Consider the following 19,537-nt stretch of genomic DNA (forward strand, 5'->3'; position numbering starts at 1 on the left):
CTGCTTATTCCAGGTGAAAGGCCTCACAGAGGGTGTCAGCTACGTGTTCCGCGTGCGTGCCATCAACCAGGCGGGCGTTGGGAAGCCTTCTGAGCTTGCTGGCCCTGTTGTGGCAGAAACACGTCCAGGTGAGTCCTTACTTTTTCATTAGTATTCATCCCCAGCGTAGGGTGTCACTCAGCAGTGGAGCAAGAGTTTAATCCAAGTGCCAAAGGGGAGAAAAGATCTGCTCTTCCAGTGGAACCCGGTTCAATTCCCAGCACCCACATAGCAGCCCTCAACTGTCTGTAACAGTTCCAGGGGATCTGACACGCTCTTCTGGCCTCCATGGGCACTAGGCACACACACAGTACACAGACATATATGCAGTCAAACACTCATTCACATAAAATAAAATCAAAATTAAAAGTATATTGTAGGACTAAAACATAAACGAGCATTGTCCCTGTAATATTTAATGCCTATTTCTCACTCTCAGCAACAGTAGGTGCCATCTAAGTAGTCAAGCACTATACCCTTAGCATGTGACAACCATGTATTCCTTCACAGGAACCTCAGAACAGGGATGAGCCAGGTTTGAAGTAGTCTACGGGCTACTTTGGCTCAAACCTAACCACAGGGTATTCTTCCTGGACCCACCCTAAGCAAGCACCCCTAGAAGGCTGTTCCTATTAGAACCTGGCCTTTAGCCCTGAGAAGGTATTTTCCAATCACAGAGGGAGCTGCAATAGCCCAGGGCATGGGCATGCCCCATACACAGATGTAGATCGTATAGAATTTTAGCTTCAAAGTTAAACCAGAGGCCAGCACGCTTTTTCTTAAGGGCAAAGTAGTATTTTCAGCTTTACAGCCATATGGTTTTTGTTACGACCTTGGCCTGCCAGGACATGAAGGCAACCACAGACAAGTGCATGAGCAAGAGTAGCTGTGCTCCAATAAAGCCTTTTCATGTGCATTACATAAATGCATCATATAATATCATGCATTCTGCACATTATATAAATAATATCATGCATTATGCACACTATAAAATTCAAATTCCACATTATAGTCCCATATCATGAAATATTAATCTTCGTTTGATATTTTCTCAGCTATTTTTTTTTCTTCTGGGTTTTTGTTTGTTTATTTTGAGACAAGGTCTCATTATGTAGCCCAGGCTGGCCTGAAACTTGCTATGTAAACCAAGCTGGCCTCAAAGATATGCCTTCCAAGTGGTGAGATTAAAGGTGTGTGCCACTCAATTTTTCATTTAAAAATCATTATTGCTTGTAGGCCATATGCAAAGAAGCAACAGGCCAGATTTAGCCCATCAGCCATGGCTTGCTGACCCATGGGTTAAACTAAAACTAGCAATGGTCCTGTTTACATGGTTGACTGAGCTAGCACAGCCATGATGGGCCCACAGAAGACAGTGTCGCCTGTATTATGAAAACAAAGTTCATAGTGCCCATTGCTCAGTTAGTTCCTAATCACTACACAATGATGATGATAATTTCCATTCTTGTTCAATTTGTTCTGTTATAAAATTTTTATTTCTGTTCACTGAAGTTTCATAAAAAGAAAGCACCAGTAACATAAAGAGTAGAAATTGTCATCCAGTTACCTTTTGTTTTTATTTATTCTAGTGTAAGGGATTTTGTTTTAGTGAGCCCCTGTTTTCAAAAGTGAAATGAACACAGGACAAGTAGATAATGTCATAGTTATTTTCCTGTGAGGAAAATGTAAACATAGGAAACTTCTCCTTGAAATGCCTATTACTTGAAAAATATCAACAGTGCACCCTCAGAAAAAATCTGCCCACTACATCCCATTTCTTCATGACTGCTTTCAGCTACTCCTAAACTAGTTTGTAGACAGGTGTTTGACAAAAGAGATCTTTACAAAGTGAGGCAGGGAATGTCATACCTCAGAGTAACCTTTGCAAAATTCCAAAGAAAGCAGAAAAATGCTAGGAACAGACATACAGAAACACCAGAACATGTGTACATATACATGCATTTTAGAGGGATCCGACCCCTCAGTTGTCAAATGTGTGACCACCAGTGGTACTAAATAGACATTTGTAAGGGCTCATGTGCAATATCTACCCTCCGAGAGCATTTATATTACTGTATGAGGGAACTCTCTGTCTAGAAGATCAAAAGCACCTTTTAAGCTTTAGGGTTCCCAACTTGATTAAAGAAAACTCAAATCAACTCGTTTCCACAATCAGGGCCTTCAGAATGGCAGGGTGCCAGGAATAGCATTAGCATAGCCATCTCTGGGGGGTTGGCTATTGGCCTCCTGTGTGAAAGTTTTGTGTTACTGATTTGGAATAAGCACCAAAAGTTGCACCTATGGCCGTTCAGTTCTTGGATGAGAACTCTAGTCAACAGCTGTAGACGTGAATACACTTAGCCGCTCACAGCTTAGGAAAGAATCCTTGGGCACAGAAAGTCAGAATGCTTCCCTGTGACATTCTGGGTTTGTTTATAGTCAGCAGGCAGGTTCACTCTTTCAACAGGAATTTCTCGAGCTGCTCCTACATGGCAGGTCCTGTATGTGCCCTGGGAGGACTGAACTGCTCTTTTAGTTTACAATCATGTGGGAACACTGGAGTTTACAGCTTGGTAGAATGAGAGCTAGGACAGATATAAAAATCTGCACAGCCAAATAGACTAGAAACTAGGACTCAAGGTTTTGCAAGTTGCTGACTAACAAAACTTAAATACAGCCTAAAATTGACTATATATTTTTTTTACCTTTACTACGCTTAAGTGTATTATTTTGCCCACTTTATGTTAGAATAAATAGGAGGGAGAAGGGGGAGAAATGTTATCAATTTCACGATTTGGGGTGTTAAACTTGCAAACTTGGTTCAGAAAATACTCTGGTTTCTCTTCAGATCACAGAGATCCTTTGCCTTTTTGGTTTGAGAAAAACACCTTCATTTGTGATACATTATTAAACTCCTGGGTAGAAAATAAAGCTTATCAAGCAACATCACACCGCAAATTTTCCTAACAAGATACTTGGCGTGTGATTGGGTTTCAGTTAAAGGTTCACTTAATCCACTGGAGTCAGCAGGATCACTGGCCTCCCTTTGAAGTCAAAGAAGCTCCAAGGAGATGCTGCCCAGCCAGGGCTACAAAGTCTAATTGTGCTGGTAATGAGAACCCAGACAACAGCCTAAGTGTGCCTGTGGTGCTTTCCCAAGACAGCTAGTTAGCTAAAGAAACCTACAGGCAGAACAGGTTAGAACTATTTAGCAAATTTGATGGTCCCTACAAAGACATTTTCTTCCTGATGTCTGATCCTTTTTAACAGTATCTGCTGCTGATGGCATCACACCAACAACGGAGGCAGAGGCTAGGTGAACCAGACCAGATAGGAGATAAGAGAGACCTGGCCTGAGGTGATCCGGAGGTCAGCGGGTTGGCACAGCACCTTGTAGATGTTCTTGTCAGAGAAACAGAGCAGCAGTCAGGGAATCAGGTGATGGGTAGGAGAACCCAGACAGCAAGCAGGGCCTCACAGTGGGACACAGGCAGGGAGCAGGTTAGGAGAATGCACTCGCCCAGAGGACAGTGAGTTGGGATTCAGTTAGCAGCCAAGTGCGGCTTGGAGTTTTAGTATCTAAAAATTGGTTGACCAGAACCTGGTCCAACGTTGAGAAGGCAAATGTGGGCAGGGGGCCTCCTGGTGGAGACTGAAGGGATTCCGAGGCAGGAGGCTGGCTGATTCTGAAAGATGAGCTTTACTGGCTAATTCAGGAAACTGCGTGTGTACCTGCTCCCTAACTGCCCCCCCCACTCCCACCACAGCAGTTCTCAGTGGTGACTGCTTGAGAGTCCCGCCAGGAACTCTGAAAATACCGATACCCACTCCACCCAGAGAAATGAGGTAAAAACTAAACTAACCAGGCTTAAATACGTGTCAGACTCAGGCTTCTTCGGAGGAGGACTTGTATCTTTTCTTCACGTACCCTGAGGGCGTAGCACAGAGCCTACTATATAACACAGCAGGTAATCTATCAGATGAAACAAAGCGCTGTGTGAGAAACAAAGTGTGCTTTCTTGTCACCATGACAACTATCTGACATAAACTTCAAAGGAGGGAAGATTCACTCACAAACCTCGTGGTTTGAGAGGTTTGAGTTCATGTGGCAAGGGGGGCACGATGGAACCACTAACATCATAACAGGAAGCAGAGAGTGAGGGAAAGACAGGAGACCATCTTCAGTGACTTCCATTCCCCATGGGCCCCACCTCCTGAGGGCTCTGGGCTTCCCAAAGTAATACCATGAACATCACCACAACCATGCACCACCAGACAAGCCTATGGGGGACATTTCATATCTAAACAATAACAGCCACCATGTTTTGAGCTGTGTGATTCTTGTAGCATCAGAATATGTGCCCTGCATCCTTGACATCTTGTAATTCATGCCTGGTTGTGAAGGATGAGATGGGAAAGGCAGGTCCAGTGGAGGCCACAGGGTAGGCACCAAATGATATGTCAGTCAAGTGTGATAAATACCAAGACAGCCCAGTGAGGCATGTCACTGATCGCAGTAACTCATCTCTGTTTGAGTTATCTGTTCCTCTTTCAAGTTTTTTAAAGGCACATATGTCATACTTGTGCACACAGAGTGGAACAATGAAGCTCATATTAGTGCTCATGTAAAAGAGTGTAAAATTCTATCTGGTTATGAGATGGGCAGCAGAGCAAACTGAGATATAATCTTTTAAGTTATCCACCTATTTACTTTTTGTTAGAAAAGAGAAAAGTGAGGTAGAATCAGTTAACTTTCAAGTAGTTTATGCTATCCCTGATCATTTCTTAGCTCATTCTCATATTGGGAGTTCCTGATGTCTGGAGGACCATTTCAGTACCACCTCTGAGATCAGATGTCCCTGTGTCTATATTAGGAATTTTATAGGTTGAGGCACTGACTAGGGACAACTTTTCTTTTTCTTAAAGGCTTATTTCTAAGTATGTGTTTGTGTATATGTGTGGGGGGGGAATATGTGCACAAGAGTGCAGGTGCCTGTGAGGTCCAGAGAAGGGTGTTGGATCTCTTGGAGCCAGAGTTACAGTCAGTTGTGAGCCGTTGTGCATGCTGGGTACCAAACTTGGGACCTCTAATAAGAGTAGAACACTGACTCATAGTCACTGAGCCATCTCTGCCACCCAGGACAACTTTTAAAACCTTGTCAGACCAAAATAACCTTTCATTCTCTCTACTGAAATGTGCCAAGTGAATTTTCATGTCTTTAAAAAAATTCACAAATTGTTCCTGAAAAATCCTGAGACACTGAAAACTTGGGTTCCCTTTTCCAACCCAACTTTGTGAGAAAGTGGGCTGGCCTTTCCCTAGATAAGACTATTCCCAGGGAGTCCTTTCTTGACTGCAGAACTGTATACAGACTTGGATCTTGCTTCAGACTGCAAGTGTGAAATGAAGTAGGAAAGCTATGGCCACTAGGGCAGTACCTGTATTTCACTTGATGGTATCAAAATATTGAGGCCAGGTAGAAGCTTTACTATAACATATTCCAATAAAATGTATACTACAGTTTTAAACTATGCTTTTAAAAGTTGGGTTTTCAGTCCAGCGCCTGGAACATGTAAATATGTATAGAAAATATGAAAGATGGAGTTTCTACCTTTACAGAATTTAACACTATTCTCAATAATTAAAGAACCAGAGCAACTTTTTGAAAAATGTAACTAAATAAACAGCCATCTTAATAAGCTTGTATTTTTAATCCTTAAGACCCAAATAGTTCCAGCTGTTTTTTTTTGTTCTTGTTATTGTCCATTTATTGAAATAAATTTACTACCATAATCCATCATAGGTATAATTAAATTTGCATAAATTGAAAAAAGGTTCACACCACTCTTTTCTACTTCCTACAATGTTACCATGTGCCAGTCTGACATAACTGACCAGAGCTTCACAGACAAAGAAGATGCTTAGACACTAGCTGAATCTGCAGTTAATTTCTACATCACTGTCTATCCTAGATACTAGTTATTTTTTAATTAAAATTGAATTTAAAGCGAAGAACAACTATGTTCTTTTCCAAAATTACAAAACACCATATTTCTTAGGTTAGACATCAGTTATAAGGCAATGAAGTAAGGATCACACATGGGAGGTAAAAAGAACACGTCACTTGAGGTTTAAAATAGTATATTTGAAAGGAAATATAAAAAGGGAAACAACATCTTTTGTTTCACTTCATGTTTCATAAAAGATCACCAGTTACATTACAAAAATTAATTTCCACATACTTCAATGAGTTAGTTCTGGCTTCTCCTCTCTACACTATTGAGGCAATTCAGACATCAACTAGGCATGGCCATCTTATCCTGACACTTGTATTTGGAACCAAATTTGGCCATTAAACCTGGCCTGAGTTTGATCCTCAGCACCACAAAATAAGTAAATAAATAAATAGTGTTTGGTTTGAAGTACCCAGCTATTCTATTTATCTGAGAGTTCACCACCAGTTCTTTAATTTTCATTTTAAGACCATCAAATTCCATTTGAAAAGATTGTATGTTTCAATAAATACTTTTAGATGCAATGTACTGCACCTTATTTACTTTTTGTACACAGCTCAGAGCCATGAGTGCCAACCTTATTTGGGGCACAGAGTTGCAATGTAGTGATACCTTTCCTTAAGAAGGTATTTATTTATTTATTTATTTATTTATTTATTTATTTATTTATTTATTTATTTATTTATTCTGTCTTCCTTTTGGTTGTTTTCTGTTCTTAACATGCTTGCCAGGAGTGGCGTCTTCTCTGTTTATTAAGCTTAACCTGGAAGTAACCAGTTAGGCTTGTCAGAACTGCCACTCGTGAAGTATAAATAGATTCCACATGACAGTCTGGAACTCCCCAGTGTGAGCAGGAACCTCAAAAGTGGACTTTGGTCCATGAGCATTGGCTCCTAGAGAGCTGTGTGTTTTTATTTCTTGGTTTGGGGCCAGTTTCCAACTGGGGTGAGGCTTTAGAGTCCAGAGGTCATCTACAGAACTGAGAGAAAGGTGAAGCTACTGGAACTCCTTCTGTGCTTTCAGTTCTGCAATTTCTTTGCATAAAAGTCTAGTATTTAGGCTTTAGGAGAAAAAATAAATCAAGATTTTAGCCCAAGTACTACTTTTATAAACTTAAATCATGTCTTTACTATAATAAACAATAAGCAGGGTGATTCATTTTCTCTGAAAAAGGATTACAGGTAAGAAAATAATTAATATGAATAATTGGTAATGCTTCCAAAGTAGACACTATGCAAAAGGGAAAAAGATTTAGTCAGTGCCCATCATTTCTGTCCTCATTATAGCAATACAGAAATACAAATATGTTGACTTAGTATTCTCACAGTGACTCTTTTTTTTTCTTTTTCTTTTTCCTTTTATTTTATTTTCAGTTCTACATATCAGCCACGGGTTCCCCTATTCTCCCCCCTCCCACGCCCTCCCCTTACCCCCAGTCGACCCCCCATTCCCACCTCCTCCAGGGCAAAGCCTCCCCCAAGGACTGCGATCAACCTGGTAGACTCAGTCCAGGCAGGTCCAGTCCCCTCCTCCCAGACTGAGCCAAGCGTCCCTGCATAAGCCCCAGGTTTCAAACAGCCAACTCATGCAATGAGCACAGGACTCAGTCCCACTGTCTAGTTGCCTCCCAAACAGATCTCACAGTGACTCTTGCAAACTCTTGTAATACTACCTGGGCCCAAACACTCTTCAGCGCCAGCCTTTGCCTAAATTCCAATACGCACATTGGTCCAGTACTTTATAACATGGGTGTGAGGATTAGTCACGTGCTGTCAGCAACAGAACTAAGACAAGCCCTGCAACTTTACAAGGACCACATGGCAGATGCTTCACTTACGGGACAATTAAGCATTTAATTATTGTTATTTTAGGTCACCTATGAATCAAATATGATGATGAGCATTTGTTAAAAATAAGACTTTAGGAATCTGCTAGAACTAATGTTCTTTCTACTCTTTACATGTGTTAACCATCACTTTGTGGATGTATATGCAGATGTGGAAGTTAAAGTGTGCATTGCCATCAGTAAGAACACAAATTATATGAACTATCAGAATCAGGATCCAAGATCCTGAGTTACTCATTGTCTGGGCTCAGTTTCCTCTTGAACGTCCCTAGCAGGACTTTGACACTCCCCCACCCACACTGATGATTATATTGGACAGTGCCCAGGATGACGAACTTTAATGATAGTATCTAGAGACAAATCTATAGGAAAGTTTTCTAGTACTTTGAAAAAGAATAACGAAAAAAAAAAAAAAACAAAAGCTGGACGGTGGTGGCCCACGCCTTTAATCCCAGCACTCAGGAGGCAGAGGCAGGTGGATCTCTGTGAGTTTGAGGCCAGCCTGGGCTACAGAGTAAGTTCCAGGACAGGTTCCAAAGCTATACAGAGAAACCCTGTCTTGGAAAAAAAAGAAAGAAAGGAAGAAAAAGAATAAAACTATATCTTCCTGAGACTAAATACAATTTCCCTAATATATTAAAACAAATCAAGTTGAGCTGATGACTGGATTTGTATAAATTGAACACATTTTGCTTCTTTCAAATTGGATTGGGCAATAGATGTGCTGCTGTACAAACTTTAAATTGCTATATTAGATGCGAGTGCTTTAATAAATTCTGTATCTAGTAGATCACCAGAAAAGGATTGAAAGACATTTTTTAAAAACCTGGAGAGAAATTTTCAGGAGAAACTAGAAAGAATAAGTATTGCCTACATTCTCTCATCCAAAGTTATGTTGTTTTCAAAGGGAGAATGTATGTGGGAACTTTCTCTACTCACCCCACAACCTCATCAGTTTGTAGATGTCTCCCTACATCAGAAATGACAGCGAGCTAGAGAAGATTATTACTGAACCATATTAAAATTTAAGTGGACATAAAGTTAAGGAGATATAAGATTTATGGATTTTAAAATAATTTAGAGTTATTTTATTTTGAGAGATTTACTGAAACAAAAGTCATGAATCTTCTTTTGCCCAAGACTTTGTTCACAATGACAATCAAATCCATTCCCTCACTGTGCCCTCTATTTCAATCAACTTTTCCTCAGTTCTGGACAGACAAGGTGGGCTGTGGTGTTGACTTTACATAGGAAACATGACATATTCATTTAATTCCATGTATACAATATGGGGGATGAATTGCAGTGAACACTGCGAACCTATCCCTGGCCCAGAGACAGTGCCTTGGTCTAAGGTTAAATAAAGGAAGGCATCTCAACACAAGAATTCTTCTGTGACTGTTTCTATCACAAGTCCCAAATGCCTTCTTCATGGCCTTTTAGGTACCAAAGAGGTTGTTGTAAATGTGGACGATGATGGAGTCATTTCCTTGAACTATGAATGTGATCAGATGACTCCCAAGTCAGAATTCGTCTGGTCCAAAGATTATGTACCTACTGAAGACTCTCCACGAGTGGAAGTTGAAAGCAAAGGCAATAAGTAAGGAATATTTCTATCTAGTGGGGGTGAGGAGGTGGGTGGGACATGACAAGTGTTCCACATGAAGGGAGTATCATGTGGAGGGGATCAGAGACAGGATGAGTTGACAGGCCCACAGACCATGGACAGTCTCATTTCTAAGAAAAGTATTTTGTTTTGAAGGACAAAAATGACCTTCCAAGACCTCGGGACGGACGACCTGGGCACCTATTCTTGTGATGTGACAGACACGGATGGGATAGCATCAAGCTACTTGATAGATGAAGAAGGTAAAATCCATTTAAAACCCGTTCCCCCCTAAGTCTAATGTTGCTTTAATTTTCCAGTCATCATCCAGTGACACTTGTTTTAGTCGGTAAAGCTTTGCCTTCTGTTTCTCCACACAGAAATGAAGCGTCTGCTTGCCCTCAGCCAGGAACACAAGTTCCCAAGTAAGTGTCCTCAGCACAGTCTCAGATTTTAGCAGTTTTACCCAGAGTTCAGCTTCAGCAGTAGAGCAAGTGACAGCTCAGAGGAGATTAAGAGCAGGTCAGGGCCTTCCCTGATGGCACGGTCTTGTGATTTTAGTCACTCTGGAGGCGGAGACAGGAAGAAGGCAAGTTCAAAGCCTGCCTGGCCTACAGAGTTCAAGCTCAAGGCCAGATTAGATAATTTAACAACGAACCCTGTCTTGACCTAAGAGTTTGAAAAAGGAGCTGGTGATAAAGGCAGGGGAGTCCTGAGTTCATGGTCTGGTTGGAGCTACATGGTAGAACTTGTCCAAGGGAGGAAAGTGGAAGATAAGGAGGCATGGAAGGAGGGAGGGAGTGAAGAGGGAGATAAGGAGTGGCCTTAGGGTATACATATCAAGCCATACATATCATACATATCAGAAGCACTTTCTAGAAATGGTACTTTTCTTTGCCATTTTTCTCCAGAAATGCCAAGATACTAACATAGAAAAAAGTACTCCATGGGGCTGTGGTTGGTAGAGTGCTTTCCTAGCACCCACAGACGCCTGGATTTGAACCAGATGTGGTGGCACACACCTGTTATCCCAGCACTTGAAAGGTAGAAGCAGGAGTATCAGAAGTTCAAGGTCATTGTGACTATATAGAAAAATAGGAAGTTAGAGGCCAGTCTGGGCTACCTGGGATCCTGTCTATAAAGAAAGCAAACACATGCACAGAGAGAGAGAGAGAGAGAGAGAGAGAGAGAGAGAGAGAGAGAGAGAGAGAGAGAGAGAGAGAAGAAAGATGGAAGGAAAGAGAAAAGAAAAGGAATAGAAAGAAAACATCTCATGCTTCATTCTACAGGGCAGTTTGAGGGTCTGCAGGTGCAGTAAGAGTGGTTTCTGTTCTTCAGTTTTGACCCATGTGTTCTGCGATCACATTGGGATCTCCTAAACATACTCGTTTATATGTCTTAGGCAAGTCTATAATGTTGGCTTGTAATAGAATACCCAAAACTCTAAACAAAGGCAATCTAAAGACTCTTATACTCTTGGAAAATAGGGTAAAGGGCCTCGTTCAGAAGAAGAGCCCTTCTGAACTATTTACAAGCCCCTAAATAAGGAACCTTCCATATAAAAGATTAAACTCCACAGCTGACACCTAAGAGAAAAGAAAGAAAATAACACCAAAAAGCTCACTGGCCCGAAACGATCTCTTACCCATTGGCCAAAGTAGAGATGCCTCCAGAGAAACACAATCTAGTATTTGAGAAAGCAGATTAAAAAGTGGTCAGATATGCTTCCTCTTTTAAATTAAGAATCTAAAAGATTCCTCAATGCTTACACATATTTTTTCCTTCGTAACTATGGAGTTTCAGGAGATCTTAGCACATGACATTAATGTGTGTTTATTAGCCATAAAACTGGAAAATATTATTGTAGATGATGTTGGAAAAGTTAATTTTGAAAACTATAGGGACAGTGGAGGCCTCCCTGGACATTCTTTGCTCTGTGACCCTGAGCAAATTATCTCCATTTGCCCAGGCTTTGGTTTCTTTTTCTAGGCTTGGCTATTGTGACAGTTCTTAGGACCTAATAAGCAGTTGTTTCTAAGGTACATGTTTACATCCTCTACTCAAGCCTGGTAGAAATGGAAAGAAGCACTAATCTAGTTAGTAAGCACTGTTCACGTATCCAGGCAACCATTTCCCCAACATTTCCATTGAGGTTAAAAGATGGTGGTGAAGAAGTCAAGACAGGGCGTCACTGTCAGGTTCACATTACCTGGGCCTCCTGCGGTTTGACGATCATGTAGACCTGGAAACAGTATAATTAAGGAAGTCATAACCGACTCACGTTGTTCTCAGCTCCACTGAGATGTCTGATCTTGTGTAAGCCTAAGATCATAATTGTTGCTGCTTGGAGACAGGGTGACAGCAAACTCTGGCTTCCTTGTCAGAGACCAGCTGGGACAACATGGTTGGCACCCAGGGAGAGCCCAGCGCAAGGACGTGTCTTAAACTCTGAGTATGAATATCAGGTCCCCAGTCCAGTGAAGTTTTTCTTAGAGCCTTGAAACCGCATTTTGAATAGGACAGTTCCAGTGTTTGCTTCCCTGAGCCACAGTGATGACGTCACTAAAGGGCCATTTTCAGAGATCCGCCACCAGGGTCAAAGCAGCAAATCTAATTCCTTAAGTCACACCCACTTCCTCCTGGTCAAGGAAGATATTAAGTCATTTTTTATTGTTATAAGGTTTTAAGTATCTCATTTCTCATTGAATGTAAAAAATTTAAATATTCCGTTCCTTTATCCTTTAATATAGCAAACTTTCTTCTGTAATGCCATTTTCAAGACTACTTTGAAAGCCATTAAGCATATGCCTTCAATCTACAAATAATATGTTTTCTAGAACAAATAAACTGCCAGAGAAGGTAATTTGGATCTGAGAAAAGGAAAAGATAAATAAAAAGTATAGATGTAAAAACTGAAAATAATATGGCCTGCTTTGCCAGTAACAATATTAAACTGCAGTGTGGTGAGTCAGAGGGTAGAATATGTAGTATCATTAACATCCTGCCTCACAGCTCTCCATCTGTAGACATTTGCTCGTGTCCCACCCACACAAACAATGTATTGTGTACACACACAAGCATATATGCATAAATATAGATACAGTGCTATGTGTCTCCTGGTTGTCAACACACTATATTTTGTAATTATAGGGTATTGTTGAAGCAACTGGAGGAAAAAAACAGATACCAAAATATTAATAGCCAACATGCATAGAGCGTTTATTACATGCCAGGCCCTTTCTATGGCATTTAGATAGAATGTGTCACTGGCACACACACTGACCCGGAAACGGTTCGTACTGTGGTGGTTTAATTTTAGAGGTTAAGAACATGAGGCCAGGGGAGCTAGTAACTAGACCAGTCGCACATAGCTAGTGAAGCCCAAGGGTCCGACTCTAACGCTGTTCCCATAACCATGCCAGAGTCCGCCTCCATGTATGCACATGCCATGTTTGCTCCGGGCCCTCAGTGGCCATTCATCGTGGTCTGTTTTCCTCTAAACGATATTCTTGTGACTCGGGGCAGACAGAGCATCAAAGGCTCTCAAGAAGGGCAATCCCTTCCTTCACATTGCCACTCCAAGTCACATCACCCATGTATTAGGACCTCCATGATGGGATCTCCAGACTTTTCTAAAAGATGCTTTCTAGTCTCAAGACTTATTTGTAGCAAGGGGTAGACTCTGGTCTTGGGAACTGTCTTTTATCTGCTCCACTCACGTTCATTCACCCTGGAAAACCACAGTGTTCATCAGAGAAATGGAACTGGGACAAAGAACAGCACAGGACAGCAGGGATCATCATGGGCTTAGCTCTGTGGCCTAGATGTCATGGCTCTCACTTAGCATTCAGCTTTCTCATCAGTAAACTTGGTGGGGGACAGAGAACTTACTTCCAATTACTGATCACTATCCACAATTTTAACGTATCCTGTTGTAGCATAGTTAATGGTCTGATGGCCAAGTGAGGCATACAATGTCCGTGTTGACAGGTGAGGACCATAAGGCTTAAGGAGGGGAGCAACTGTTCAAGGTCATGTTTCAGCTCCAAAGCCCGTCTTCTCTCTCCAAGTGCAGAATGTCCAAGCAGAGCAAATTGTAACTGGTTCTGTGGAGTGGATAGAGGAAAATGCAAAGAAAGGCATCTCTGCAGTTTGGCCGCTACACAGCTTGTTCCTAGCAGACTTGGGGCTAGGTGCTGGCCATCCTGGGTCAGCTGAGAACTTTTTTCATTTGTCCTTGTGTATGCCCTTGAATAACCTTGACGAAAGCTGCAGAAGAGTCACAGACGTTAACCAGACATCTCCTATAGACCACTTTGTCTTCCCTGTTTTGACAATTGGGACAACTATGATTCAAAAGGGGTGACAGCCCAAGGATGACAGCCAAGGCCTCTGTCCCTTATTCTGAGGTCTCCCTGTAACAAGCTCTCTGTCTCTGGGTCTTGTAGGAATCAGGGATCTACATTGCTATTGGTATTGACTTTATTTTCCACTCGTTAGAATGTCTGTATCAATATTGTTGTTTGCCAGTATGATGACTTACTATGTCTATTTTTATTTTTCCTAGCTGTCCCAACTAAGTCAGAGTTGGCAGTTGAAATTTTGGAGAAAGGTCAGGTCCGGTTTTGGATGCAGGCTGAGAAGCTGTCTGGCAATGCCAAAGTCAACTATATATTTAATGAGAAGGAAATTTTTGAAGGGCCGGTAGGCTTCCTCCCTACTTCTTATAATTAAAAATACTTATTTATTTTTAATAGTCTATTTAATTTTTTAAAAATTTCATCCATTGTATTATGTAGACATCATTTCTACTCCCTAACCCCCTTTCCACCTCCTCCATGCCCTCCTACTCACACTTAGATAATTTAGATCCATGACCTCTTAAACAACCTGCTGAGTCCCTTTAGTGTGGCTTGTATAGAGATGTGTTTAGGGATGACTGCCTGGGACTGGGTAACCTCTGGGGCTTGTCCCGGGACAAGACTGTTTCTCCCTTTCTTGGCAGCCATTGCTTGCCTACAACTCTCATTTAGGGATGGGGCCTTGTAGGCGTCCCCCATCCTCACTGCATATCAACTGTGAAGGTCTTGGGTGAGCCTATTGTTGAGGTTTCAATCTCTTCATAGTCAATTCCTGTTTAATTCATACACCCACATAGTGCTCCTTTTTCCAGGAATAAGATCTTTGAACAATTTGCTTAGTTGTTTAGAAATATTAAAATTCTGATTCTTTGTGGTTTGTTTTGATTTCATTGGGGTTATTGCCTTCAAATGTTTGCCTCTCTGATTTCCCTGTTTTTATCTTTTTACATTGAAGAAATACAAGATGCACATTGACCGAAACACTGGCGTGATTGAAATGTTCATGGAGAAGTTGCAGGATGAGGACGAGGGCACGTACACATTCCAGATCCAAGATGGGAAAGCAACCGGCCATTCTACTCTTGTTCTCATCGGAGACGGTAAGAATTCTGAGGGACACTCAATGGACACTTGGCTGCTTACTTCAGGGCAAATACCTCATGGCTTAAAAGAGGTCCGGTGACTGGCATCTGGAACTGTTTAATGAATTCCTGCATCAAATTACAAAATCTAGTCAATATTTTCCATGGTATCCTATTGCCTCAAAATGAACATAACTTTAAAAGAACACCCAAAATTGTTCCTGACTTTCAGGCTTGGCTGGACTTAGTTTCATATGTAAACAAGTATGCATTACTAAATCCTCCAATCTAGGAAGTTGCAGTATAGCCAGAGCTATATATATACAGATATATATATATATATCTGTAACAAACCACAACACTATTTTAACAATCTGTGATTGCTCTAAATTATTAAACTTTGGAAAGAAAAAATGTAAAAGTATGGAATGTGTGCCAAATCTGTCAATCAAATATTATAACTAGACAGTAGAGGTCAGCTGTAATAAATGTCTGTGAAAACCACCATGGTTTAAAAAGTGGCGCTTCACAAGCTGTGAAAGACGGATAGATGTCTATATTTGTAACATGGTTTCATCATGTCCTAGCTTTATGACCTTGGAAAAGTTATTTAGTCTTGGGCCTGGAAGATAGCTTTTATCAGTAAAGTGCCTGCTGTGCAAAAAATAAGACCTGAGTTCAGACCACCAGGTCCATCAGAAGCCCAGCATAGCAGCATATACTTCTCCCAGTGCTGGGGAAACAGACAGGAGAATCCCTGGGCTTGCTGGTCAGCAAGTCTCACCAAATCAGTGAGCTCCAGGTTTAGTTGGAAAGATTTTCTTTAAGTTATTTTCAAGTATGTGTGTGTTTTTGTGTGAGTATGCAGAGAAGTAGGTTGGAGTTATGGGTAGTTATCAGCTGCCCAGTTTTGGGTGCTGGGACTTGAACTCAAGTCCTGTGCAAGAGCAATGTATGCTCTTAATCACTGAGCCATCTCTCACCCCAAAAACCCTGTCTTAAAAAATAAGGTGGAGAGCTGGGTGTGGTGGTGCATGGCTTTAATCTCAGCACTTGGGAAGCAGAGGCAGGCAGATCTCTGCGAATTCAAGGCCAACCTGCTCTTAAGTTCCAGGACAGTCAAGGCTATATAGTAAGACCCTGTCTTGGCCTTCTGGCACGCACACGTGCACACACACACACACACACACACACACACACACACACACTCACATACACACAAAGTTAGTTTTCAAAGGCTGTCTCTCTATCTATAAAAATCAGAACAAGCAGGGCCATCACAATCTTGAGTACCATAGTAATGAAAATAGCCAACTTAGCACAGTGGCCGTCACGTGCGTTTTGTCCTCATCTGCATTGTGTGCATTTGTGCTGCTCAGCTCAACTCCACACTTCCTTGTTTTTCAATTTCTAGTTTACAAGAAGCTCCAGAAAGAGGCTGAATTCCAGCGACAAGAATGGATCAGGAAACAAGGTAAAAATAGATTTTTTTTTTTGTATAAAGTATTCCAAGGCTATTTCTATAGCAAATTTAAATGAACAGCACTGGTTATGTTAATGCTTGGTAAAAAAATTTTTTTAAATAGTTATTATTAAATATGTAGACATTAAAAAATTAAAAACTAAATCCATCATTTTAAGAAAATCTGACTTCAGACATAAGTCACCTCAAGATTCAAGGATGAGCTTTGATCTTGCATTTGCAGCTGATTAAAAGACTGCTTATGTCGTTAAAATTTTGTAGGCCCACATTTTGCTGAGTACTTGAGCTGGGAAGTGACTGGCGAATGTAACGTGCTATTGAAATGCAAGGTAAGAGATGGATGCACTTCTAATATTTTATTCAGGAGAAATAAAGATAAAACTGTGGAACAAGGATCCATTTTTCTACTTCCTTTATTTAATATAAAGTAATGGGCAGCAGATAATTTACCCTTTAATGTTGTGGAACCTTTGGTTGTAAGAAACAGAGTAAAACAACGTGAACATATGATGAGGAAGGTGACTGGCCTGTTGTCACCCCCGAGCTACAGAATGACATGGACTCTTTAAGCCACAACTTGAGGGTCCCTTCTCCAAAATGATTTGGATCTGAAGTACTTGGGGTTTAGGGTGAATTTTGTTTTATTTTGAATTTTGGAATATTTTTTATTTTGTTTGCATAATAAAATGAGAGAACTCAAATCCAAATAGAAAATTCACTTATGTTTCACATATATTTTAGACGTAGCCTGAAGGCATTTCATGCACTGTTTGGAATAATTTTGCACATGAAGCAAGGCTTTGTGGTGTGGGATGTTCCACTTGTGGCTCCATGCTCTACTGGCTGGTTTTGTGTGTCAGCTTGACACAAGCTAAAGTCACGACAGACGAAAGAGCTTCAGCTGAGGAAATACCTCCATGAGATCCAGCTATAAGGCGTTTTCTCAATTAGTGATCAACACTCAAACAGAGCATCACCCAGAGTGGGCTAAGCCATCCCTGGGCTGGTGGTCCTGGGTTCTATAAGAAAGCAGGCTGAGCAAGCCATGGGAAGCAAGCCAGTAAGCAGCACCTCTCCATGACCTCTACATCAGCTCCTGCCTCCAGGATCCTGCCCTGTTTGAGTTCCTGTCCTTACGTCCTTCAGTGAATAAAAGCAATGTAGAGGTGTAAGCCAGATAAACCCTTTCCTCCCCAATTTACTTTTTGGTCATGGTGTTTCATCACAGCAATAGAAACCCTAACTAAGACACATATGCTCAGAAACCTGTAGATTGCGGAGCGCTTGGTTTGGACTTTGGGTTAGGGATGGCCACCTCTGTCAATCTCAGAATGCCACACATTGCTTTTGCTTTAGGATAAACCTGCATTCTAAGGGGCAGATTATTCCTGGCCTGCCCCAACTCCTCCCTTATTTGGTGAACTTTTCTAAGTCATGAGAATTGCACAGAAACGTAGCTGAGTGTGTCCAGCTGTGCCTCTCAGTCTCACCTCTGTGCGGCCTTTGGGGACTGGTGGTGTTACTGGTATTTTACTCTTTTGTGGGAGCCTGACACCCAGCTCCCAGATAAATCACTCATGGAGGCTTATTCTTAATTATGAATGTCCAGCCTTAGCTTGGCGTAGTTTCTTGCCAGCTTTCCTTAACTTATCCCATCTACCTTTTGCCTCTGGGCTTTTCCTGTTTTCTGACCTCAGTAAATCTTATTCTTACTCTGTGGCTTGCTGTGTAGCTGGGTGGCTTGCCCCTGGGGTCCTCCTTTTCGGGCTTCTTTATCCCTCCTCCCAGAGTTCTCCTTCTATATATTCTCTGTCTGCCAGCCCCACCTATCCTTTCTCCTGCCTCGCTATTGGCCATTCAGTTCTTTATTAGATCATCAGGTGTTTTACACAGACACAGTAACACAGCTTCACAGAGTTAAACAAATGCTACATAAACAAAAGTGACACACCTTAAAATCTTCTACTACAGACTGGAGTCAATGGAAGAATCGGCAATGGTCTTATAAAGCCGCTGGGAAGGTCGGTGAGGAGGGGATTCAAAATAGCATTCTAAGCTGTCTTACATCTTAGCATATCATCTTTAGCTGAGAAAATCATGAAAGGTTTAGAGGGTTTGGGGATGTAGCTCATCAGCAGAGCACTTGTCTAGCACGTACAAGGCCCTGAATTTAGTTCCTAACCCTGAATTAAGAGTTTGGGGGAGCTGAGCATGGTGGCACCATCATATCTACTCAGGAGGATCATTTAGGCCTAGAAACTAGAGGACAGCCTAGGGCTTATATAGCAAGACTGTCCAACTCAGAAAAGAAGTTTCCCCCTAATTAAAAAGAAATTTTAGAGAAGGAATTGTTAGGTTAATTAGAGTGGGGTCATGATGGCTAGTGACTCCAGACAAGGACCATGGATCTGGCATAGTCATGGAGCCAAACTACCCGGCCCCTGCCAGGACTGATAAAGTCAAAGAAGCAGGAACTTAGCAGAACTATGCAAGAAAAATCAAGTCTAGGTTTCTGCCTCTCGGGAAGGAGTAAGCTTCTTGGAAAACTCACCTGGCCTGTGCTCTCACTCAGCATCTCCTCCGCACAGGGCTCTATAAACCACGCCTTCCCTGAAGTCATGTGTCTGGTCCTTCTCCTTTTGTGCCACCTGTGGCTCTCTAGGAGGTGAGCTCTGGTGTCCTCTTCCAATGACTTTTCATCCCCAGAACCAGATCCTGTCCCATGTTCTGAACATCGAAGGGAACCTAAAAGTAGTAATGGCTGTTCACACATTACCTATCTGGGCTGCTGTTCCAAGGCCCAAAATGGCCTTCAGCTCATCTCAAGGCCCACCTCAGTCATCTCTGTCCGATTTGAACAAACGTTCTACCATAGCTCTTTGCTTCATCACTGGGGCAACTTATGCAAATTTAGCAACTTACTGTTGTACTTTATAGTCCATGGAGTATGTGAGCTAAACATCTAGACTCATGAAACTCACCTGAGCCCCAGGTGCTTTACCCCAAAGGATCGAGAAAGAGCCTCAGCTTGCCCACAAAACAATGTTGGACACTAGTCCACTACAGGAGTCCACATAGACAAACATTCCATTGCTACCCAAGATG

General features: G+C 41.7%; 1 protein-coding gene across 4 annotated transcripts in view; it reads left to right on the plus strand.

Annotated features, from left to right (window-relative positions):
* Myom1 (myomesin 1) overlaps positions 1 to 19,537 on the plus strand; it is a 119,464-nt gene that overhangs the window by 78,958 nt on the left and 20,969 nt on the right. For all 4 annotated transcript variants that reach the window (XM_037210185.1, XM_028874076.2, XM_028874074.2 and 1 more), the window contains 8 exons: positions 14 to 128; positions 9,344 to 9,500; positions 9,663 to 9,769; positions 9,887 to 9,931; positions 14,074 to 14,210; positions 14,823 to 14,967; positions 16,364 to 16,423; positions 16,694 to 16,761. In XM_037210185.1, coding sequence (XP_037066080.1) covers positions 14 to 128; positions 9,344 to 9,500; positions 9,663 to 9,769; positions 9,887 to 9,931; positions 14,074 to 14,210; positions 14,823 to 14,967; positions 16,364 to 16,423; positions 16,694 to 16,761 — 834 coding nt within the window. The remainder of the gene's footprint in view (positions 1 to 13; positions 129 to 9,343; positions 9,501 to 9,662; positions 9,770 to 9,886; positions 9,932 to 14,073; positions 14,211 to 14,822; positions 14,968 to 16,363; positions 16,424 to 16,693; positions 16,762 to 19,537) is intronic.

Source organism: Peromyscus leucopus, chromosome 13 (genome assembly GCF_004664715.2).
Source record: "Peromyscus leucopus breed LL Stock chromosome 13, UCI_PerLeu_2.1, whole genome shotgun sequence".
Classification (NCBI taxonomy): domain Eukaryota; kingdom Metazoa; phylum Chordata; class Mammalia; order Rodentia; family Cricetidae; genus Peromyscus; species Peromyscus leucopus.